This window comes from Pelodiscus sinensis, chromosome 2 (assembly GCF_049634645.1).
Source record: "Pelodiscus sinensis isolate JC-2024 chromosome 2, ASM4963464v1, whole genome shotgun sequence".
In the NCBI taxonomy this organism is placed as follows: Eukaryota; Metazoa; Chordata; order Testudines; family Trionychidae; genus Pelodiscus; species Pelodiscus sinensis.
In genome coordinates, this window is record NC_134712.1 from 123,494,601 (window position 1) to 123,521,188 (window position 26,588).

The 26,588-nt window shown below is 37.1% G+C and overlaps 1 protein-coding gene across 1 annotated transcript in view; it reads left to right on the forward strand.

The window, feature by feature from the left end:
* CDH9 (cadherin 9) overlaps positions 1-26,007 on the forward strand; it is a 129,408-nt gene extending 103,401 nt beyond the window's left edge. Inside the window, exons 4-12 of the mRNA XM_006115915.4 lie at positions 656-775; positions 2,925-3,092; positions 6,229-6,416; positions 8,855-9,108; positions 10,987-11,123; positions 12,345-12,466; positions 23,183-23,300; positions 23,618-23,869; positions 25,094-26,007. Coding sequence (XP_006115977.2) covers positions 656-775; positions 2,925-3,092; positions 6,229-6,416; positions 8,855-9,108; positions 10,987-11,123; positions 12,345-12,466; positions 23,183-23,300; positions 23,618-23,869; positions 25,094-25,581 — 1,847 coding nt within the window. The 3' untranslated portion in view covers positions 25,582-26,007. The remainder of the gene's footprint in view (positions 1-655; positions 776-2,924; positions 3,093-6,228; positions 6,417-8,854; positions 9,109-10,986; positions 11,124-12,344; positions 12,467-23,182; positions 23,301-23,617; positions 23,870-25,093) is intronic.
* Positions 26,008-26,588: the final 581 nt, after the last annotated feature.

Below are 26,588 nucleotides of genomic sequence, written 5' to 3' on the forward strand. Positions count from 1 at the left end.
GTTAGTTAGGCGTGTTATTTAGCTTTAACCATTCTCTCTCAGACTTCACAGCATTATTTTACCATTGTAAATGCATTATATTTAGAAGCAGGAGTATTTTCCTCCACACAGTATTTCAGACAGATTATATACACAGTAGTTTAGTCATATTGCATCTATCTACGTACAAGTCCTAGTAATGGAATCCATAATTGGATTTCATTTCACCATACTTGGAAAAAAAACACTCTTTGGAGAGAAGAAAAATGAACACACCTAGCATATGGTAGAAAGGAAGAGAATTGTGTCATCTCTACATCTACAAAATACATGTATCTAATCACAGCATGCCTCCATAATTAATGGTGGGAAACGTATGCTATTAGAATACACTAGGTTTTTTGAGGGGTGGAAAGAGGGTTGCTTTTGTGAGGGGAGGTAGGCTTTGTATTGTACAGCAATTGCTTATGTTTTGCCTGTGGCTTCTGATTAGAGCTGACTGAAAAGGTGGGAAACCCACTGAGTCAGCTTGATATATTCTATGCAGGTTTTGATTGTTCTATGCATCTTGCCATTAAATATATTTTATAATAAAAAAAACCCCAAGTGTACATCAGCATCATGATCGACATTATCTCATTTCATATGATGAATTCTTTGTTGTGTTCCTATTCAGGAACATCTGTTATCCAAGTGACAGCTACAGATGCTGATGATGCCAACTATGGAAACAGCGCCAAAGTAGTGTACAGCATCCTCCAGGGACAGCCATATTTCTCAGTGGACCCAGAGACAGGTCAGCAACACTTTCTTTATCTTTGTCATATTTACAGATACTCAGGCAGGGATCAAGATCCTTCTCACTCAAGTATTTACACTCAGTTTGATAAACATGCTATATAAATCGTTCAAGTACTGTTATGATTTGTCCAAACCTCAGCATGAACATGGACTATCTATCTGGTTTTAAGCAGAAGACCCCCTTGATTTCTGCTTGAAAACGGATGGCGTGGTATGGCCCCATATTATTAAGGCAGTGAACCTGCAGCACCATAAAATGTAAGTTTTATTTTCTTAAAGTAGTATGACCAGGGAGGTTATATTATACTGGTGTTGGGCTAGTGCCACTACAGGAATACTACATCTGGTTCTGGGATCCATGTTTATATAAGGATGGTGACACATTTGAGAGTTTAGAGACGATCCCTGCTAATGACTGAAAGACTGGAAAACATAACTTAAAGTGAAAGACTCAAGGAGCTCAATGGATGTCGCATGACTGTCAACAGGAATGGCTAAAGAGAGCAACTGCCTAGGGCCTGAGCTATTTAAAATGGTCTGGGGGCCTTGGCCACTGCTGCCAGCAAAGCAGAGGGGCTAAGCCGAGTTTCTTTCCCACTTCTCTCCACACCGCTCCTGGAAGCGGCAGGCATGTGCCTGAGGCCCCTGGGTGGGAGACTCTGTGTGCTGTCCTTGCCCCACACACAGACCTAGCAGCTTTCACTGACCTAGAACTGCAGCCAGTAGGAGCAGTGGCGGTGTTGCCTGAAGGCAGTGGCTCTCAAAGATCCTCTGCTCCCTCCCCCACATGGGAGCTGCTGGCATAGGAACGTGCCAGTCACTTTTGGGAGGCACCCAAGGTAAATATCACCCACCTGACCCTCTCCTGTACCCTAACTGCCTGCTCCAGCCCAGAGCCTGTACCCAAATGCCTTCCCAGAGCCTACATCTGTTCCCACCCTCAAACAACCTCTCAGAGCCTGCACTCTCTCCTGCAATCAAATGACCTATCATAGCCTGCACCCCAACCTTCTACCATAGCCTGGTAAAGGTGAGGGATGAAGAGAGGGAGAAAGGATGGAGTGAGCAGAGGCTGGGGCCTGAGAGAAGGGGCAGACAGGCGGCAGGGCAAAGGTCTTTGGGTTTGCCTGATTAGACTGATGGCAACCATATTAGGAGGACACATGAATAATCTGCCTTGTCAGAAAAGTGTGCCCAGCAGTGCAGCCAGCAGTTTAGCGGGCATCAGTGAGTACAGGTGCAGCACCACCCGAATGTCAGGTGGACCAGATCCATACAGGCCCAGCTTGTGTGTGAATGGGGGCCCACTAACTGTTTTACCCTGGAGCCTGAAATTGCAGTTGACAGGCCTGGTATTTATAGTAACAGAGTGATGATTAAGAGGTGACTTGATCAGAGTCTACATGGGATCAGAAATCTGATACTGAGCAGCTTGTCCGTGTAGCAGACAATAACATAATAGGATCAGGTGGCTAAAAGTTGAAGCTGAACAAATTTAGATGGAAATATGGCACAACAAAATTAATAGGGAGGGTGATTAACAGAACTATTTATTGAGTATTGTGGTCTCTCCCTCAAAAACATCCTTTAGTCAAGATTAGATGTTTTCTGGAATCTATGCTCTAGTTCAGCTACAGTTGTTGGACCTAAAATGGGAAATAATTTATAGAAATCCAGTGACCTGTGTTATGCAGGAGGTCAAGCTAGATAACCCCAGTGGTCCCTTCTGACATGAAAATCTATGAATCTATTGAATCCACGATAACACTGAATTCTGCCCCTGTAATGAAAAAGTGTTATAATGCATACCATTCCAAGGTTGGAGCTAATAACCTTATCAAAATAATAGCCAGGGGAACCAGCTGAAAAGCTTTCATTAATGTGACAAACATAATATTTTTTGTCATTAAAAGGATAATTAAATGGATTTAGTATAGTCAAAATATTGAATCATTGCACTACTATATTTCTCTTTTCTTGCAATCACATTAAAACTGTCATGGATTGAAAGCCTTATTTCAAAACACCTTTAATTGTATTTATTTGCTGTGGATTAACATCTGTACAGTATATCTTACATAAATCCATTTTAAAACTCAGGGATTAAAGTGTTTCCCCCCTCCCTTTTTATTCTTTTCTCCAAGGAATAATCAAAACTGCTTTGCCAGACATGAGCAGAGAAAACAGGGAGCAGTACCAAGTGGTCATCCAGGCCAAGGACATGGGAGGCCAGATGGGAGGATTATCAGGGACCACTCTGGTGAACATCACCCTGACTGATGTCAATGACAATCCACCACGGTTCCCCCAGAGTATGGATCCTTTAATAGTTCTGCTGTGTTTCAAAAAGCGTCTTTCAGATTGTTTAGCTATCAGTATCTGGGATACTTTTTCACTGTTGCAGCTGTTTCTACTTATACTGCAGCTTCTTTAAAGCACATGGGAGTCCACTTAAAAAAAAGAGAAACTAATTGTTCCTTACAAAATAAACTTACTTCCCAAATCCTTAAAATAAGTACAACAGTAACAAAGACAATTGCGATTGGTATATTTGAAACACTTAATAGTTATAGCAAATTTAAGGTGAACTTTTCAGAATAGCTCAAACCACTTGGGCACCTAAATAAGTAGCCAGGTTTTCTAAACCCATTATAATGGGCATTAGTAGATGGTTAAAAACCTTTGACTATCTCACGATTTAATTGAGTGTCTAAAATATGTGTGTAGTTGTGCCTGCTGAGTATTTTTGATAATCTTGTCATGATTATTACATTTTTTAATGGAAAACTATTGCAGCACAACTGACAAGCAAGCAAGATGGATAGGGCATGTGCAATGTGATATAGAACCTTTAATTCAAGACTGCTAGTATAGACTTGATCCCAAGCTGATTGACAATGAAAAGTTGTTTAAATCAGCATGTGATGACTACTTGGTAGGTAATATGAAAAGGAATCACATTTTCAGTTCAGTATTTGGTGGGAAAATATCCACATTATAAAATCTTTACTACCTTTGACTATGATTGGGATCCTTGCCAGCACACTTATCAGACACACCAAAGACTGTACAAATATCCAGGCTTTCTGGATTTATGGAAACTTGTAAGGCACTCAGGTATCATGGTGATAAATACAGTAGTCATCCAGTCCCAAACATCCCCCCCCATAAAACACTTAAACCATGCAAAATATAAATTATAGGAAATGCAACAGCTTTGCAGAATTGTACAATATGGCTATGTCTACACTGCAGGTATTTGTCGGCAGAAAGTATGCTAAGGAAGCGCTCATTAACATTTGTAGCGCTGTCATTTGCATATTCTCTGACGATGCTTTTTGCACAAGAAGTTTTTGCGCAAAAACAAGTAGTGTAGATAGGTCCATTTTGTGCAAGATCCTGTATACCTTCTTTTCTGAGGCCTAAAGTATCTTGTGCAAAAGGGGAAATTTGTGCAAAATGGACCGTCTCCATTGCTTGTTTTTGCACAAAAACCTCTGGTGCAAAAAGCATCGGCAGAGAATATGCAAATGACAGTGCATCAAATGCTAATAAGTGCTCATTAGCATACTGTCTGCCAGCAAATACCTGCATTGTAGACATAACCAAGGATTACAAAAAATAGACACATCAGAATTGTACCCAAAACCAACCTGGTTAGCTCATATGCCAACAATATGCATTCACTGGCATCATCTCAGTTACAGTGACGGCTTACAGAATCAAGCTCATCCAAAGGAGGAGTTCTTTTGGTATTTCTGGACCTTCCACACTGGGAAAATTTGAAGTATCATCACTAAGTTTGTGCTTATAGAATTTCTGGCTCAACTGTCAGAATGAAAAGTTTAGATACGCCTGCGAACGGAAAAGATTGTCCTTTTGAAGGTTGGTTGTCATTAGGTCTAGGAGAGGAACATGAGTTTTGCAGCCCACTGGTAATTTTTCAACCACAGGGTTGACTTTCTAACAGAAAATCCAATTTAGCATCATACTTACATTGCCCTTTTTACTCAGAAATTTCTAAGGATAAGACACTTCCAATGAGTCAGACTGTGACTCAGGTGCATGACATTGGGGACAGAGATTCACTCAGCCTTCTGTAGCCCACGCAAGGATCTGCTATAATCAGTATACTTGAGAAAATTCAGAAACTGTTTTTTCATTGTGAACCAAAAAAGATGAGCAGGTGGATAAGGGGGATGAATATGTCAGGGAAACATCAAGTGACAAAGTTATACCTGCTAGAGACTGCTATAGATTTTACAGTCTCTTTGCTCATTAAGCCACGCAATAGGGGGGTTTACCTTCTTCAGGCACAGTGCCTTCCCTGAGCTTGTCTTGGTCAGGCATGGCTTTACAAAATACCCTATGTGACTGCTACTTTATAATAGTTACAAGTGACAGGGTGCTAATAACGAACTGGGCTGCGCAAATGATAGATAATATTCAGCAAACTGGCATGCAAAATGTCTGCTAACATACTGCAAATTTCTCACACCTACTTGTTGTTTTCAATATTTTCCAAAACTCATTTTAATAATTATTTATCTCCATATATGGCTAGTTAACATTCAAATTAAATTTCCCGATTGCGATTGGTGAAGAGGCTCGTGTGATATTATCTATGATCATAATGTTACAGTTAGATTTTTAGAGCAAATGCTGGGGAAAGATCAATTTAAAATTTACCTTTTGTACCAAGATGTGCAAGGTTAAAATTCCTTTGTCAATAGCATCCATGCTAGTATAATATCTGAGTCTAGAAGCATTAACAGAAATCAAGCACAAGAAGGTATGAAAACAAATGTGTCCAAAGGGAATTAATTCAAAAAACTGGACACATTTGTACAACTTTTCTATAGTTCAGGCAGTTAGCAGGAATATTACATATTACACATCTTTTTACAATATATCTTTAATATGTGTTACCATGAAAAATTTCTATCTCACATAAAGCACACTTAAAACTGTTCAAGGCAATTTCAAAATAGAAAACCTTGTCTATTGTATTTTAGTTTCTCCCTCAGATCCATTTTGTTTTGAAAACTGTGGAGGCTGGAGCGAAAATAATAACTTTAGATCTCATTGAAAATATCTCTAGAAGATAGACAAAATAAATAAAGCCATTAACTACTCAGGGTCATAATCACTGCTGTATTATTGTGCTTCTATCTGTGTTCTTTTCATCTGAAGTACAAAAGAGAAAGTGTATAAAGAATACAGTACTAAATTCTTTTGAAGTGTCACACTTCCATTAAAAAAAACATACAAACTTTTCATTGACAGGCAAGTTATCTTTGTTTTAAAGTTTATTCCTGATGACTAAGAGTACTTTTGTTAGAATGTTTAAACTTTCAAGACAATTTTAAAAAAAATCTAGAGGAAACAAAAGCATTTATTATTTAGAGAGATGAAAGGCAAAAAAAATATTTGATTTAACTTTTCCAGGTACTTACCAATTCAGCTCTCCTGAGTCTGCTCCACTTGGGACCCCTCTCGGAAGAATAAAAGCCAATGACCTCGATGTGGGTGAAAATGCAGAGATTGAATACAGCATTTCCAACGGGGATGGATCAGACATGTTTGATATCATCACTGACAAAGACACACAGGAAGGGATTATAACCATCAAAAAGGTTTATTTTTCCTCCCTCTCTTTTTATTATACTTAGCACTCCGGGTGGGTTTTTTCTTTCCTCAAGAGAGAGGATAAAGGAATGTTTCATATGGGGTCACCTGCCGAGAAGCTGTATTAATTTTGTTGTCCTCTTTCTTTATCGGTTATTGTTATTCTCAAGTCTTGGAGGAATTTTCTTGGCATGTCATTTCATATAAAACGATATTCTCAATGGCTGTTGTCAATCAAAGATAGAGTCTCATAAACAATAATTTTGAAGTCAATCCATGAGAACTTGGACATCTGAACTCTGCAGTGCGGTTCCCAGGGGTCAGAGGTGAACAAAATGTTGTTGGTTTGCCTGAAGGCCTGAGTTTGATAAATTCACTCTTCTAAAGAGAACTAATCCAACATAGAAAGCCTATCCTTTAGTAGTTTTCCTGTTCCTCCACCAGGGAGTCTCTTATCTAGAGCTGCAAGAAGGGTTCAACTCAAACATCTACTTAAAATCTCTGCTGTTTCCAACATGCCTTGACTCCTATATGACATGTCAATAGGTGTCCTCAAATAAAAAGACTATATAGAACTTGAATTCATAGATGATCTGTGACTCTTTAAGGCTTAAAATTGGCCAGCTAAGCAAACTGAAAACTGTTTTGATGTTATCTGAATATCCATTTTAGGCTACAGTTCTTACTATTATGGCTTTGTACTTGGACAGTTGAGACAGATCATATGGGACAGCCCATAATAGTTTTCATTACCCATTAGCCTTAATTCATTTTCTAATGAACATGTGAAATCATGCAAATATGAATAAAACTGTAAAATGCAAACCTTGCATACACATACATAATTAAACATGAACGCAGATCAAAACACACTAGAGCTTCATCAGCTGAGACTCGTTTGCAAACTGGTTCTTGTAAAAAAAACCCTGGCAATTTAATTTTGAAAATAAAATACATTGAAAAAAGCGGGGAAATGTTTTTCTTCTTGTTATGCAAATTTGGATTGAACGAATGTTGCCTGAGGCACCTTAATATTGGCCTTCCCAAATTTTTGAGTGCTTGACATTGCAACTTTAACTTATTTTAGTGTAATTTTTTGTATATCACATAAATATGTGATTCAAATTTAATACAATAATGTGATGGAAATGATAGCTAAGACATATAAGTATCTCATACCTACATAGTTCATTTTATTCCATTTTGATGTAGCAGTACATTATAAATACTATTTTATAAATCTTGTTTAAGGAGGATAGTTGAATAACAATCCTATACAATTATATATTTAACTGTAAAAGATGAAATTCAGCATAGACTATAAATGGAAAACCAAGCTAACAACTGCAATAATCATGTAATTATTTATGGGCACATTAGTTATTCTCATAGCTAAACCAATCTAATGTTTGGAAAAGAAACAAAATCTTTTAAGAAACTCACAGTGTTCTTATTTAAACCTTTTTTCTTCTTTTTTCTGCAATTCTTCCAGTTTTCATCTGGAATTTAGTGTACCAGAATGCCATTAGAAAAGCTTTTTATCCCATGGTAGTCCTAACACTGCTCTTAATAAGGAAATTAAAAAATAAACTCACAAGAGAGCGTTAATGTTCTGGAATGACTGTTCCAAAAATAATTTTATATAAATTTAGGCTAAACAACCAAGCCTTGGGAAGTTAATCCCAAATGATGATACTTTTGTGATTGTCTTACCACTGATATTAGCGCTCTTTACAAAAGTTCAGTATGGAATGTGTTCACTATTGTATGTGTGTGCAGAGTATTGCAGATTTTAATTTCTTATAAAGATTATATAAAAGAAAAAAGTGACTTTACCAAGCTACATAATAGCATAATAAGATGAAGAGTGCACTGTCCCATACCTTAGTCATCTAAAATTGGCTCTTTATTGCTGATGGAGGAGTCACAAATGAACGTTTAGGAATCCTATAGGTCTCTCAGGGTACGTCTACACAGCGCGCTTATTTTGAAATAAGCTATTCCCGAAGAAATACTCTGAAATAGCTTATTTCAAAATAGCAGATCTACTCACAGGAAAGCTTCAAAATTAGTCTGAGGCAGGCTCTCCTAATGTTGATGCCCTACCTCAATTTAGATCCCCAGGAGGCACTGAGGAGTAATTACTTTGAATGGCCCTTGGGAGGAGCTATTTCAAAATAGCAGCAGAGGAGCATCCATGCTACTGCTATTCCAAAATATCTATAGGGATAGGACATTATTCCTTGTGAAATGATGTTTATAGAAGTCAGAATAAGCTGTCCATTATTTTGAATTTATTTCAAAATAATGGAATTGCTATGTAGACACTTGCACTGTTATTTCAGAATAACATCTGAAATAATTCCTGTCCCCACTATTTTAGTGCTGTGAAATCCATTTATATTTCTTGTAAACTGAGCCTACTTTTTTATTATTTGCTCCCTAGCAGTTGGATTTTGAGAACAAGATGCTGTACTCTTTAAGAGTAGAGGCAGCCAACACTCATCCTGATCCACGATTTTTTCACCTGGGGCCATTTAAAGACACAGCTCTAGTCAAGGTTTTTGTGGAAGACATAGATGAACCTCCCGTGTTCAGCAGGAGTTCTTATATAATAGAAGTAGATGAAGATGCCAAGGAGGGAACTATCATCGGGCAGGTGGCAGCTCAAGATCCAGATGCCACCAAGAATGCAATAAAGTAAATATCCGCTCCTGCGTGGTGTAAAATGCATGAGATGTAGATACTTGTTTAATCTCTCTTTTAAAATGTAACAAAACAAATGACATATGATCTGATCCTGAGCAAGAAATAACAGCTTTATGATTCCAAATAACTTTACTGATAGTTGAGGGCACCGAACAGAACCAGGCCTGCAGTGATTAAGTAGAAATAAATTGAGCACTAGATGAATGTGCATTCCAATGGTTGATGGCAGTTGGCATTCTCCATCACAATTTGCAACAGGTCCAATGCATGAAACAACCCCCCAGAGATACACCCATTGTCTGCCATGTTTTATTTCCTAAGTATATAATGATCAGCATTTATAGATTCATCCAGTAGAAATATGCTGCCTTGAATATCTCTCAGAAGTTTTCCAATAAGGATGAATAAGGTAAAATGGTATTTTGCCTTGCCAATGCTATGAATGACAGTACTGCAAAGCGAAATGTGTTTGTTACAAGAAGATTTATACTTTTTGCCTTCCCTCCCCCCATTCTTTTCCATTTGGCAATCTATATTGTGATGCTTGCCATTACCGGTTCTCCACAAATATGTGAGTGCTCAATTTATTTCCTCTTCCAGCATTTGTGCAGCATATACATAAACTACTGTAAGAAAGTCATATCGGTGTTGTAGGTAAATGTATGGAGTTGGGTTATTGCCATACTGTTAGCACATATACTATTATTGTCTAAAGTGATGTGAATAAAACTGGCCATTTGTACATTAGTGCATCGGTCATGCAGCTGATTGTGAAACCTGCTTCAGCTGCATTTCTAGTTGGAAGTGCAGAACTCTGAATGAGCTACTTTCTGAAAGTGCACATTTTGGGGGAAAGTAATGTCAAGCCAATTGTGTATGAGCTCATCATTTGTGGTTAATGGTCACTAGATCACAAGATATCCTATGAATGTAAGTTACTTTTTTCAGAAGGAAAAGAGAGCTCAACAAATGCAATGCATCATTAATACTGGGTGAAAATCTTGTTGCAGTTTCAGACCCAAAAGCCATTGCTTTCAAAATATTTTCAAGTGGAATTTTTCTGCCCATGATTTTTCTGGCCATCTTGAGACTAATCAAAGGTGTCTGGTCTTCAAAGAGTGGATGCTCAACAGTTACTGAAATGAAGTCCCTGTGATGGTGTTTGAGGTTAATCATCCAACAGACTGAAGCACCCCAAAATCACTATTATTTGTGAAAACCTTGGAAAAGATAATTCAGTCTGAGTTCACTCGCTATCATTCCACAATTTGTTATACTTCTAGGCTAAAATACACTTTTTTGAAATGACTCATGTTAAATAACTACCTATACAAGTGTTTTACCTTTCTATCTTATTTAAGAGCAATGTCAAGTGACTGGCATTTTGTGTGCTATGCTAAGCACATGGAGCACAATATCTTAAATAACTTTAATTCGGACTAAGTCAACATTGCCAATTTCTGGTGCTGCAACTTTCTGGCTCAGCACTGTGATAATACACACCCTCAAGTACAGCAAGTTACAGTGCTGTAAAGCACCAATGCTAACCAGGCTGGCTACTCCCCTTAGGGAGGGGTTATATATTGAGTGTTGGGAGAGCACTCTATAGCACTCTTGAATGACTACACTGCTGCGTTAAAACACTGGCAAGGATTTAAACTTTCAAGTGTAGAAAAGGCTCAGTATTTACAGTCTGCACTAGTTATTCCCTATAGTAAGTAGAGGGAAGGTTAGGTAATGTAGTACTGAAAATATTAAGGTAGCTTTACTTAAGGTAAAAATTGGAAGCATTTAATGATAGTTAGTAAGCAAAACTAGAAAATATAATAGAAGAGGGTGATACAACACACTTATATTATATCTTGACAGATATTCTGTGGATCGACACACTGACCTCGACAGAATATTCAACATCCACTCAGGAAATGGGTCTCTATTCATCTCAAAGACACTCGATCGGGAAGAAACCCCCTGGCACAATATCACTGTTATAGCAACTGAAATCAGTGAGTTCTTATCTGAAGAGAATGTTAGAATTTTCAAATTGACATGTTCTATAACAAATTTGTGTTGTAGATATTTTTTGCTAGAGTCACCCTTCCCTTTCTTTAAAAAATTACAACCATGAACATCATTTGCTAACCTCAAGCCATACACATTCAATAGGGGTAACTTTTAACAAAAAGAAAAGAAAAACAAAACAATGATTTCATGATTTACTTATTTTTTCCCCTGGAGAAAAAAAATCCAAGGTCCATTTCAGCAGTGTAGAGCAGCACAAAGACAACATAACCGGCTTCCTGAGGATTTGCCTTGCATAAATTCGTAAAGAGCCAGTATAGTGCTTCTACACATTGCATCCCTCAACCTTTAGGAGAGAGAACATTTGTAAGAAAGTGAGGACGTGCTTAAAGCATGCTAGCAATCTGGACTTTAGACTTTGAATGATCCTTTGGAGCCATGGGTAGACATTAGATTGGTCTTCAGGCTCCTCTAACTTGTGCCAAGGACCAAGCTAATCCTAGTCACAACCAGAGGCCTATAAAGTTAGTATATTACCCTTCCTACCCAGGGCAGAACAGAAAATTTGTCCTCGTACATTCCATAGGGGTACATCACTATCAATTAAGCAATGGGCTCTATGACACCATTTTTCTTTTCCTTGCTACTTTTTCTTTTCCTTTGGAAGTAGTGCGACTGACATAGTATGGGCTGTGCTGAGTACAGCAGATTCACAGTCCACCTTTCAAAAACAGACTCACCATTTTTTCTTTAAGCAAGCTATTTTCTCCAAACACTGGCACAACTGCCAATATTTGCTTTTGTTTATTCATCCCATTGGCTATGGTTTGGCCTAGGAGGCTACTTGTATCAGATATATTTTTCCTGCCTTTGTAGTTAGACAGGGCTTTGAATTGATCCAGAACATTTATCTGCACACTCCAGATTACCCTGTGCAACTCCGTTTAAGCACAGATTCCAGAAAATAAGTACACACACATTCACAGCTGTTTGGGATATACTGACAAACCTGATACCTTAAATAATTTAAATTGTTTTTAACTCAAGTCAAAAATTGAGCATAAATTGTAAAAATATGAGCATTTCTTATGTGTTTTGGATGGAAATAGATGAAATACGCTTAATAATATAGTTTTCATTTTCTTACATGAATTGTAAATATTTCCAATTCTTATATTCCTGAGAAAATTATTTTCTTTTTCCAGATAATCCTAAACAAAGTAGTCAGATACCTATCTTCATCAAGATTTTAGACATAAATGACCATGCACCAGAATTTGCCAAATACTATGAAACTTTTGTTTGTGAAAATGCAAAAGCAGGACAGGTAAATACACATTTACTCTACCACAAAATAAGCACTGGGGTCTTCTCTTGCTATTTTTATTCATTTCTAGAGTTATGCACAAAATAGACTAATACTTCCATAACAATCTGGATTTGCATGGATGAAAATAATTAATAAATCCTCCTACTGTGTTTTTTAATTCAACAGAAGTTTTAGGTGGGCAAGGAGTGAAGGATTTGTCCATAATATAATACATACACAATATTTTCTTTTTAGGTAATGATTCAGTAGCCTTCATCACAGAATAATTTTAAAGAAGGAGTAACAGATAAGCCAGTAAAATGTCATTTGTTTTGATGATTCCTCTTGTTTGCATGCTTACCAAATTATTTTAAGATCTATTGATAACTTGACCTATGTAAAAACCCCATTTTGGAAATCTCATTTTCTAGGCTTGTCCAGAATCAAGAAGTTGTGATATAGAACAATAATATTAAATATGGAAATGTCAAGTTTTTTAGACCTTGGTTAAGAGTCAATTTTGGTTTGATTTGAATTTGTGCAAAGGTCCATGGGGGCTCTTGCTTTATATAAACTGGTTCAAAAGCTTGTTAATGATAAACAAAAACAGATTTGCAGTGAAAGCAATTTATAAACTCAGAGAAAAGAGAAGAAAAATCCCAAGTAGATTCTGCAACAAAACACATAAATTGTGAATATACAGAAATATTCTATTACTATTGAAACTGTTATAATCTTCTGTTTATTATGGATGTTTGCAGTTTTGTTGTAGGCATGGTGGTCCCAAAATATTAGAGACACAATGTGGGTGATGTACCTTTTATTGAACCAATTTCTACGTTTATGTACTTATTAAAAAGTGATACATGTAAGTCCTTTGAGGATAATAATTTGTTTCTTGCATTTACTCACAAAATAGATGTCACTGCTAAGTTTTGCTTTTTCCTCATGTAGTGGATATTGTTTCAGGTGGCAAAAATTGTTGTTTTCCATTGCAGTTTTCAGTGTTGTTGTAGTTGTGTTGCTCCCAAGACATTACGAGACACGGAGAGTAGGATAATATTCTTTCATTGAACCAATTTCATCACATACTTCCACATACTGGAAAGAAAATAAAATCAGGAAACATATTTCATGATGATGCAAGGAAATCAAAACAATTATCAAAACAGAAAATGATCCAATAAAATATATTACCTCACCTATCTTGTCTCTCTATTTATCATGGGATAAGTTGTAATAACTTTGTTCACAGAGTCATGTCTCCACTATAAACTTTCACTCGGTGGAAATGTTGCATTAAAAGTATCTCAGTGTGGAATAGATTTCTAAGGAATTAAAAGTAAAGATTGTAACCAGAGGCAGTAAATCATGATAGGAAAAATTGTAGAGCCTCTTGGGGAAGCTGTGTATGTGTAGGTTTCCCTTTACAAAATAGGGAACTCCAGAAAGTATGAATAGAATGCAATTTAAATATGAAGCACATTCAAATGTTATTTCAAAAAAGGAAAGTAAAAAAAAAAAAAAAGGAGTCAGAAGATGTGCAGTCAATGGCTCAACTGAGTCACATTCTGTTCATTTGATTGTCATCAATTTTATGATCTGGCCTATGAGTTGGAAGGATAATATGACATGCTTTGTCTGGAATTGCTTTGGTTTGTATAAAGGGCTCTCACTGCCCCAATATACAAATCTTTTCATTATTTCTGATTCACATAATATAGTCAAATAATATATACAGTTACAGCAATACTAAACAAAATGAAAATAATGGTAGGAATAACAGATAATGAAATAAGCAGATGAAACTCTAGGCCTAATGATGTACCTTGTCACAAAATAATGTGTTCATAATTAGGATACAGTATCTTCACCGCTGTGACATGAATTTTAATATGTGACTAAGGTTTAAGGACCTATGCAATGAGCTTAGAAATTTTACCCAATTACTGTTTGTTGTACTTTGGTAGTTTTATTTTACAATTTTAAATTATTTTTTCAAAAGAAATATATTGAGATATTTCTATTCAGCAAATCTGAATGACTGGAATATAGCCAGATTACTATCTGTGTGACGAAATGTCTTTGAATAGTATAAGATCGTGGATAAATAATGTTTAGAATCTCAATTCAGTGATTGGTATCAATCTAAAACATGGCAGAAGCTTTAATAGAATTGTGCAAAGCAAAGCAATATTATTCATATGCAATATTAGGGAACTCAGGTTTGGAGTATGATGATAACATCAAATTTTACCCAGACTGGGGACTTGTCATCTCTTAAATGATGTCTTTCCAAATTCTGTGTACATATTCAGTATATGAAACACTCAATAATGCATAAACCACAATTTGGCTTTCCAGCTAACTCTCTATGTGTAATTCACAACGTCATCTCATACGTTGGATGTAAATTAAAGCTGGGATCTTCCAAATGACCTATGGGAGTTAGGTATCCAATTCCTACTGAATTTCCATGGCAGTTAATTGACTGTCTACAATTTTATTTGCCTTTTGATTCTTCATGTTCATGTTCTGACCTAATGTTTTAGAAACAAATATTTTGCATTTTGCTGTTGATTTATCTACTTGATTATAACTCTTCAGAAATCTTTGATAATCTGAAGTTAAGGTTTAACACAATTTATCGAAAAGTTTATGCCTTCAAAGAGAAGGCTGCTTCAAGTTGCTGTTTTGTCCACAAACATAAACATTAAAAAGGTAGATATTCTATTCTGAGGCACTACTGATTTTGCCCCCAGTATAATATATGCAATGTTTTAGAAAGTACAGGTAAACTCATTAAAGATTACTGAAACAATCTTAACCTGCATCACATGATTGAAAATAGTAAGAAATGTTGAGACAATGTGATTCTCAAAAAGCACTAAGGACTACAGCAGCCTCACTAAGGCTATGTCTAGACTGAAGGCTTCTTTCGAAAGAGGCTCTTTCGAAAGCATCTTTCGAAAGAGCCTCTTTCGAAAGATCGCGTCTAGACTGCAGGCGGATCTTTCGATAGAGAAATCCGCTTTTTTGAAAGAGAGCACCCAGTGAGTCTGGATGCTCTCTTTCGAAGATGGCCTCTTTACATTGTAGAACGCCTTCTTTCGAAAGAGGAACTTTCGAAAGAAGGCGTTCTTCCTCGTGAAACGAGGTTTACCGCCATCGAAAGAAAAGCTGCGTTCTTTCGAAATAATTTCGAAAGAACGCGGCTTGAGTCTGGACGCAGGGGAAGTTTTTTCGGGAAAAGGCTACTTTTCCCGAAAAAACCCCTGAGTCTGGACACGGCCTAAAGGTGTATCTACATACATATTTTATCCATAGTGTATATTTTATTTTATCATTTTATTGTTTCTTCTGTTTTGTTTTTGCCCTCAGAATTTCTGGGTTATTCATATTTAAGTGCTCAAACATTTTGCTTGGTTTTTGTGGATTCTAGTTTGTCAGCATTCTTCCCAACACATCCCCACTAAATTATACTTTGGTATAAATAAACAGAACAGGCTTAGAGAAAATGTATGCATTTCCAAAAAAGTAGTTGTCCCAGAGACCTATTAGTACACGTCCCTTCCAAATTATATGATGTAATTATATGATGAAATTATTTGATGTAATTCCAGAAATTACTGTCCCCAAATGACAAATCCAGTACTAATGCTACAGGCATTATCTGTATCCAATTTCATTCTTGAAGTACTGTCTCATACTCATTAACTATGAAGAGATATGATATTTTCAGGTATCCGTAGCTAAAGGAAACTAGAGGATTCAAGTAAAAAATTTCATATCTGGATATTTAAAGTTGGTGACCTAAATTCATATTTAAGCACTTAAGTAAAGTTGGTTTTATTGGGCACCAGATGTGCTCAATAACTTTAAAAATCAAGTCACTTTTAATTAGATGTCTGAATATTATTATGGATTTATATGCACATACACGGACATTTGGCCACACTGTTTATATTTCAGTTATTCTTCAGCTTTTATTGCTATTTTAATGTATTGTACTATACTATTATTGTACATTGTGTATATTATAATATACACTTATTCATTTCATACTATTCCACCTTATTTTAGAGCTCACTTAAAGCAGCCAACCTGTTAAAATCATAATTGCTTCCTGATGCGTCACGTCAGTGAATTTTATGCTGATGATCACAGCATGAGACCTAGACAGAGAAGATAAATATACTTAGTTAATTTTAAGAGACTTTTTTCATTGAGCTTTGCTATTAATCATACCACTTTCTAAATCTCATTCACATCAGGAAGCAGCCAGAAATATCAATTATTCCTCCCCAATGCCAACATACTATACTTATGCTCAATGTCAGCCAATATTATAGGGTAAAGTGTGGCATTTATGAAACAGCTGGGCAGGTAGGGAGAGGGAAAGCAGAACAGAGTTGCAATACCTCAGGGGCATCAGTGATGAAAAAAATCCATTGAGGAAGTGTATAATCTCTGGGTATGTCTACACTTGCTCCCTAGTTCGAGCTAAGGATGCAAATGTAGGTGACTGAAATTGCTAATGAAGTGGGGATTTAAATATCCCATGCTTCATTAGCATAATCTCGCCGGCGCATTGCTCCATTCAACAGCTGATTCGAACCAGGAAGAGTGCGCCGGGACGCATTAGTTTGAACCAAACCCCTTGGTTTGAACTAATGTTACTCTTCATTTTTTGAGGAAGGGGTTTGGTTCAAACTAACACATACCGGCATGCACTTCCTGGTTCGAATCAGCTGTTGAGTGGAGCAATGCGCCGGCGAGATTATGCTAATGAAGCATGAGATATTTAAATCCCCACTTCATTAGCAATTTCGGTCACCTACATTTGCATCCCTAGCTTGAACTAGGGAGCAAGTGTAGATGTACCCTCTATTTTTTTCGAATGGAAATACACCTTCTGCCTCATCCATTATGATGTATCTCAGACAGGTATGCGGGTAAAGTCTGGAGAAGCAGAGTCCTGGCCCCATCTCATCCATGCCCTTTTCTAAGCATTGCTTTCTCTGGGATGGAGCTCGAGAAGCACAAGGACCACGATTGTGGAAAGCTCTTGTGCAAGGGTCATTCTCAACCTTATTCTATGAGCTAATTAAGAGCAGTGCATGATCCTGATCTGACTTAGGAAAAGAGTCAGGTAATTCTTTCTATGGAAGCTCAAGAATTTGACCTTAATGAAACATGAAGCAAGGATTGAAAAATTCAATCTATTCTAGTGGCATGCAGGATAAGTGTAGCTACATGCCACAATGAAAAGCAGTTTGTGTTCACATTCCAGTCAGTATTGACAACATGCCAGTGAAAGGCTCTGAGGGGATGGCGGGAAAAGTCTTTGGCAAAAGGGAGATGTTGGTATCATACACTGCTAAAGTAGCAGGGTAGATGTGGGAGGCCCAGCCTGGGCAAATAGAGAGTCATGTTGAGTATATACCCTATGGTTCTGGCATATCTTTACTCACCTAAGCAGTGTCTCACAATCTACAGTGCTATTTATACCCAGACTACAAGAAAATGTAGAGTGTGTACTTAATAGGCCTCCATAAGGATAGACATAAACCTAAACTAAAGTAAAAAAAAAATTGCTTATCCCATAACCAATAATTAGTAACATTTTTGATGTTTGATGTCTCAAATGCAGTCAATGAGAGAAACAAACAATAGTGTAGACATTCAAGAAGCTATCTACTGTTATGCAATAACTATGCTTGTTTTAGCCAAGTTATAAATGAATAGAACCTAATGCTCAAATAATTCAGGTGAATTCAATGATACACTCCAAACAATTTTTAATCTGCAGCAGAAAAAGAGCACAATTCTATAACCATGACAGTTTATTCCCAAGTTAAAAATACAGTGTGTAATCTGTAAACTCCGAAGAGTCAATTTAAACAAATTAGCCTCTTTGAATGCCTCAGGAACCTTATAGTGAGTGACATCATAGCTACCTTCCATAAAGGGAATTAAAACTACTGTTTTCATAGAAAGGTGTGTGTCATGTTTAATAATGATAAAGAATATATATACTGATGTATTGAAAAGGAGTGCATGGGACAGACAGCCAAGTATCTCACAGATATATTGATTGTTTAAAACTTTTGTTAAACTATAACAGAAAATAAATTTTCCCCAAACATTCCGCTCCAACTTCCCCCCTGGTCTCTTCCCTCCATACAGATTCATAGAAAAGACTTATTTGGATTTTTATAGAGACTTTCAATTCTGCCTTTAAGAAAGTCTTTTAAAGCATGCCACATGACTTAAAATTACAGCAGTCTGGAGCAATGAGGAGAAAACACCTTGGCATTCAAAAGATCTGCGGTATCTGAAAAAGAGATAGCCCTCAGTGAAAGATTATATAAACAAGAGCCAAATGAAAGAAAGTGTATAGTGGGGGTGCTAAGAGTCATTGAACCCAAACAATAAACCCTGAATAGGATAGGAACAATTTCAAACCAACACCTCCACTATCTGGAGTTCCAGCACCTACATAGGTGTGGAACCCAACTCATGTCTCTGAGCTCTCACTCATGGGGAGACCATAAGAACCAAGTTATGAAACCACACAGGCATCTTCATGGTTCTTGGCCTAACTGTTTATCAGCCCAAAGAAAGATAGTTCTACTTCATTTACATGGTTTAAACAGCTATAAAACTACTCTGTGCTGGATAGAAAAAGTAAAGTGTGTGTATGGACACTGCAGGTTTATCAGCACTTGAAAAACTGAGAGATCCCCACGAATGGGAAATTATCGAATAAATCCCAATAAGCTGTCTCATACTGATTCTCTTAGAAAGGTAGAAACAGTGACAGCAATGCTGAATTTTTCAATCTGAGTTCATTCACATGGGCAGCAAAACAAAAAGAAATGTACTTTTTCAATTGGTCTGATATGCTTGAAATCACACTTGATTCAAGTAAAAGTCACTTTCTTGAAAGAAAAACTCTCATAAATCTTATAATGTCAGGCATCTCTCTGAACTCTCTGTGAAGCATGAGTACAACTCACAATGAGAAAGCATGTATTTCATCTGTCACTAAAAACTTTAAATAGAGAAACACTGTGCCCTAGCTTTTCACAATATTGCTACCATACCAAAAATAAGAATGGCCAACTCTTTAATTTCTAGGACTAACTTTAGTCTGTTTTATTCATGATTTTTAGCTCTACAAAAGTTATTCTCGTAATCTGTCTAATCTTTTGTTTTGGTCTATTCACCAGTTGGAAGATATTGCCTGCAATCTTTCCCCCCCTTTTTTTCTTTTGTACTTCCATCTTTTCAACACAGCCAGGCTGTGTCTACACTGGTATGAATTTCCGGAAATGCTTAAAACGGAATACTATTCTGTTTTCAGTTTTTCCGGAAAAGGAGCGTCTACATTGGCAGGCTGCTTTTCCGGAAAAGCCCTTTTTCGGTAAAAGCGTCTGTGGCCAATGTAGACGCGCTTTTCCAGAAAAGAGCCCCGATCGCCATTTTCGCGATCAGGGCTTTTTTCCGGAAAAGACTACTGGGCTGTCTACACTGGCCCTTTTCCGGAATAGTGTTCCGGAATAAGGACTTACACCTGCGCGGGAGCAGAATAGTTTTTCTGGAATAGCGGCTGATTTTGTACAGTAGAGCATCGTTGCTTTTCTGGAAATTCAAGGGCCAGCGTAGACGGCTCGCAGCTTATTCCGGAAAAGCGGATGATTTTCTGGAATAAGTGGCCCAGTGTAGACACAGCCCCAATGTCTTTAACAGGTAATAAGGTATCTGCTTGATTGTTTTCCATAGCTGCAGTCTTATCCTCATAATCAGTTATAAGAGGTTTTAATTTCCTCTATTCTGCCACAATTGTCTACTCTTCATACTCTTTGCACAAGAAGGGAATCATATGTGGATCTTACAAACACATAACTGTGTACATCTTGAAAAGCCATGGGACACTCAGCTACAGTGCTTCAGTAGCTTTTCTAGCTGGATATTTTCTCCCTGGGTGTTTCCTAACAATACTTGGACAAATACCAGCACGTATTCCAATTATCTCTCTTCTGCCTGATGTTTTCACTCTTTGTCTTGCAGACTTTTAAAAATGCAAGAGGAAAATTTTCTCCAGTCAATATGGCCTGGTCTAAACTACATGGAAAGGTTCAAATAAAATATACAGATCCATCTATGTAAATTACGTAGCTGGAGTCAACATATCTTAAATCTCTGTCCACACAGTGGGAGGAAAATGGGAGCAAATACTTCCATAGGTTTCCCTTACTCTTCCCTAAGAGTAGGAGTACTGGGGTGGCTGGGGGCACCCTTTGAGTTCCATCTTGTTGGTTATACTAAATCAAACCCCAGAAGATCAACATGACAGTGTCAATCTTTCACGTAGCGTAGACATGCCTTATGCTACTCTGCTAGTTTTGTACCATAAGGCATTTCTGCTATAATGGCTTTGTAATGGTAGGCTTAGGCAACATGGGGCTTAAAATAGTGTGGCTAACTAAACTCATGACTTTACTACCACCTCCACCATTGCTGCTGCCTATGGCAGGGATAGCAACACTGGAATTATGTAGAGAAGAAAGTGTTAGAGGAATTACTGGTTCAGTGTAATGCCAACAGAGCTCTTTTACACAGAGTGTGAACTTGTCTAACAGCATTTGTAAAGCTCCTCAAATGTCAGGATCATAATTGCTTTCAGAATGTAGAAATCTTAATTTGTACCAAGAGCCTCATTAATTTAAGAAATACTGCATAAACCAGATTTAACTGTATTCTAGTCATGTAGGAGGATGAGATTCATGAATTCCATCATAAATTGTGTTCTGATGACAGGAAAACAGAAAGACCATGATTCTGAAATCCCCAATACTGATGTAAATTAGAAATAATGCCAAGGAAGCTGATCAGCCAAATTCTTATTTACAATTGATTTACAAAGATGTTACCCTAGTGACTATAATTTAATTACTCCAGAGACAAATATTTATCTATTTTTCCTATATTTGTTGCTGTATTGTCAGTAGTATCTAATATGGGTCCCAAATATGAGAGGTGCTGAACAATACTAGAAAGTGGAAAGAGAGTCTTCAATTCTCATTTAAATTAATATCCGGAAAGGTGTTTTAAGGGAATTGTCCCTAACATAATTGCTACAAAACCTAAAATTGCATTGTTATTTGGATTGCTGCTTTGCTTGGACAGTTAATACTACGCATGTGTTCTTGAAATTTCAGTGAAACAACCTGCACGCTTAAACTTGTGATAAGAAACCCTTTTGAAATCAGTTGAAGTAGTGGGAGCTCAACATGTTGGAGACACTTAGTACTCAAAAATGAGACACTCGGGACACCCCAGTGTCACAAAGAGCAGGGCCATCTTCATAGCGGCTTCTGTCCATGAGTAAACAATAAAGAAAGCTCTATGATGAATATTACTTTGAATCCCAGCTGCAAATACTTCCTCTGAGAAATCCACCCACTCACTCATGTCATTGAGCTACATGGACACCTAATTAAAACCAGAGCTGCTGCTTTTGGATAGAACCACAACTGCTGCAGCAGGACAGTGCAAGGCAAGCTGCATTGCTACGGTGTTAAAATAGCAAGTAAATATCCTCTGAAGAAGAGGATTGTGAAAGCTTTTTTTTTGTGAGCAATCCAGTAGTCCTTCTACTGTACATATGAATTATCACTGTTTATAGCATAGGAAATTTAATGGTCACTTTATAACTGAAGTGTTCACTGTAATATGGGCAATGAACTTATTCTTCCATACCGTATTTATTTTCTCTGCTTTGGCAACTTCATCATCTTTAGCCATATAAATGCAATCAGCCTCTTAGATTAATCTGAAAAATACCAGAGCACTTGTTTTGGATTTTTTAATTATTTGTAATGTTGCAAGGAAGCAGAGCCCATGTTAGGTATAAACACACTAAGCAATTGCTTAGAGCCCCTTGCACATCCAGGGGGCTCCTATTCATTTTTAATAAGAACTTTCCTGTTTAATACTGTGAGGGAGGGACAATATATTTCTATGTAGTGCCTTTAGTATGCTAGCATGGGCTCCACAAGGGAGTCTTCTGTAGGGAACCCTTAATGTTTTCCTCCTCTTCATGCATGCTGGCTCCCATGGCCCCATGACAGGGCTACTGTCTTTTTCTCACAACTGGATGCAACTGCCTTCCATTATCCACTAGTGCCACTCCACAAAGGTGTCCATTTTGGGTCCATCTTCCATCCTCTCCTCCTCTACTTCCCAACAGCTGAGAATTCTGCTCTGTAATATTCTAACGTTATCTCCAGCAGGAAAAAAAAAACAGGTTTAGGAACTGAACCCCTGTTTCCTTCTTGAAGAGCACAGAGTGTGAAGTAGTTGCTAATATTATCTAAGGGCATAGGAGGAGGCTATTTTGGTTGGAGGGCAAGCACTCTTCACAGAGCAATGCAAAGCACTGAGAAATAATCAGAACAGATAGCTGGCTGCTGCAGCCAGGAACAGCCCGTGTTTTTATGCTGTTAGGTGGATGTGAAATTAAAAATGAAAGAGCTAATTTGTTTAACACACGGTCTCCTTAGGTTAACTTAAGACCACCACACAGCACACTAATACTTGGGCACTGGATGTCGTTTTCAAATATAATTGCATAGGGATTTTTACAATGTATTATAAGAAAAAGCTGTATTCTTAGGAGACAACAAAAAAACCCTTTAAGAACATGACATCTTGTTTTCCTTTTAGCTGGTTCAGACCGTTAGTGCTGTGGACAAAGATGAGCCTCCTCGAGGCCACAAATTCTTCTTTGAATTGGTGCCAGAATTTGCAGTTCATCCCAACTTCTCTGTTGTCGATAACAAAGGTAAACAGCTCGGTTCCTGCATGTCATAGGGTTGCCAACTCTGGTGGGTTGAATTAAAGGAGATTTCTTCACATGATATTATCTTTAATTAAAAAATAATTTTTCGTGCCAGGAAACTCCAGGATAATTCTGTAGGATTGATAACCCTAGTGTTTTCCCTAATGCCACAGATCACATCACACTGCCCAAAAAGCTCAGTAGAGATATAGATATATATTTGTTATTCTCTAAGGTGCTATGGGACTACTAGTTTTTTTTAAAGATACAGACTCACACTCACTTCTGTCACACAGAGTTATTCTGCTCTTTCATTTCAGATAACACAGCAGGGATTCTGACTAGAAGAAATGGATATAGCCGCAGTAAAATGAGTACCTATTTTCTGCCAATCATAATATTCGACAATGACTATCCAATCCAGAGCAGCACCGGCACTTTGACGATTCGAGTGTGTGCCTGTGATAACCGGGGGAATATGCAGTCCTGTAATACTGAGGCTTTGCTCCTTTCAGCTGGCCTCAGCACAGGTGCTTTGATTGCCATTCTCCTCTGCATCATTATACTGCTAGGTAAGTGATCCGTGTGACCTCTATGTAATTGAATACACATGTGCTAGTCACTGCTTTATTGACTGTGACTCCACAAAGCCATTGATTCAGACCACTAGAGAAGAGCACCTAATCTGATCATTTTCCACACTAACTGTCTGTTAATAGAGGGGTTTGAATGTGAACTATAAATTATTACAGCTACTCAAGAGAAAGCTGAAAACTGGGATGTGCATGTCACTCTTTTACTAAATGTGACATGAGGCACATAGTAATATAGAATTATATACTGCTCCCCTTACTCAGGGAGGACATCATCTTACTTGACAAGCAGTCCCCCATTTAATGACATTGGCTAATGTACCACTCAACAAGAATACAGATGACAGAATCTGGCTCCTAATAATTACAAATGAACAGTTACACCAGTAATTAAGTAATTTATCATTTTTATGTGTGAAAAATATCTGGATAGAAACTAAAACGAAGGAGGCTATACCTACAATAACTTTAAAACCTTTGGAAGTGGAACCGGGTGGACTGGGGAACCGGTGACTAGACCCTTATCATCACAAGCAATCCATTATACAATTTAATTCATGGTTGACCATATCTCTCCTAAAACTAAATTGGATTGTTTGCAACCAAAACTTCTGTTGGAGGCTCCAGAACTTCATTCTCCTGACTAATTTTCATCCTGAATTTATGGCTGGTTTACATCCATTTGTTCTTCTATCAACTTCTACCTCTCACAGAAGGGGATTTACTAAAGTGAAGACAAACCCCCTTCCTTTGTTGTTGCAGATGTCTATTTTATAGTGCTACAGCAGCACAGGTATATTCATAACCTCACTTACGCAAATGTTACCTCTAATGTCTGCATGGTAAGCAACACAGCACTGAAATGAATGAAGCTGAATGTTAATAGTGACTATGACCAAAAAAATTTTCTCCCCATTGTGACACCACAAAATTAAATATTTTGCTTGATACTGAAAATGCAAATCCTAATCATAAATACAATTCCTTCTCTTTAAATTAACTTTAAAATTAGACCTGTGTAATTTTTATACATTACATTATTATTGTACCACAAGAGTTTTTTCCTCTATTTTCAAAGCATCCTGTCTCCATTATAAAATTCTTTGATCATTGCAAATGTGTCTTAACTTCATTTCAGTTCTAACCACCTTGACCATCTATATATTTAGGCTACATTGCAGCTCATTATCTATTTATTTTCAGTTTTAGTTGTGCTGTTTGCAGCACTGAAGAGGCAGAGAAAGAAAGAACCCTTGATCATCTCAAAGGATGATGTCCGGGACAATATTGTGACTTACAACGATGAAGGAGGTGGGGAAGAAGATACCCAAGCTTTTGACATTGGCACACTAAGGAATCCAGAAGCTAGGGAAGAAAGTAAGATTAGAAGAGATGTTATCCCAGAAACTATATTTCAGATTAGGAGGACTGCACCTCTGTGGGAAAACATTGATGTCCAAGATTTTATTCAACGAAGGCTAAAGGAAAATGATTTAGACCCAACTGCGCCCCCTTATGATTCACTAGCAACGTATGCTTATGAAGGGAATGATTCTATAGCAAATTCACTCAGCTCTTTGGAATCACTTACTATGGATGGCAACCAAGATTATGATTACCTCAGTGACTGGGGACCTCGATTCAAAAAGCTAGCAGATATGTACGGCGGAGATGACAGTGACCGAGACTGAGAAAGTAATTTGTGACTTGGTCAGTGTTAGTGGAGGTAATGTCTATGTTACTAGATAAAGTGGCCTACACTCTCTTACTTGGAAAAAATACAAAAATAGGTGTTGTCTTAGTAAGGGTTTGCTTATTCAATAAGTCAACGTAAATGAATATGATTGATTTAGATAAAAAATAAAATCTGTACTTCACCCTCTCTGCCTAAAAATCCCTGATGGAAGATTCTCCCTGACAATGAGGAGACATTTAAAAAAAAGGCTTTTTGTGCCTCTAATACTAAAGAAATGGAAAAATTTTACTTTTTTTTTAATTGCTTTGCATCACATTTATGACTAGCTGGGACATTGTGCACCCGTGTTGTAACATAATCGGAAAAAGTATACCTTAAAAAAAGAAATTAATATTACTGCCATATTTATTGAGTTAAAGAATGTCTGTGTTGATTCATCATGATATTTTTATATTTGTATATTTATATTTTTGTAATTTTATTAAATAAATTAGTATTTATAAAAACATTAGTTCATTTACTTTGCTACTCATCAATTACTGAACAGGAGGAATGATATGCGGTATGGATTGTTTTTTCAAAATAACATCTTTAGATCAGAATAATGGCTTTACTGTAAACTGAACAAAAAGCCCAATGAATGGGTTTTTCTTTTCTAAAAAGATCCAGTATAAAAAAATAAAGAACATTTTTTTCTGTTAATCCAAACTTAGGTAATTATAAGTAAATTTAGTCTGATTCAAACTTTGGACTATTCAAAAGCATCAACATGTAGTTTTTCAGGCTTGATTCCCCTTTTTATACTCTAATATACTTTTATTTGGCCAATAAAAAGGATTAAATGCATGACTTACAGAGGATTGAAGAAACCATGAAGGTTTGTTCCAGTAGGTATACAATTCAGAAAAAAAGAATTGCTATATTTTTTTTTACATTTTGATAAGAAAGCAATGTCAGCAATCCAAGATAGTCTCTGCAAGTTATTTTTTCTGTCCTTTCACT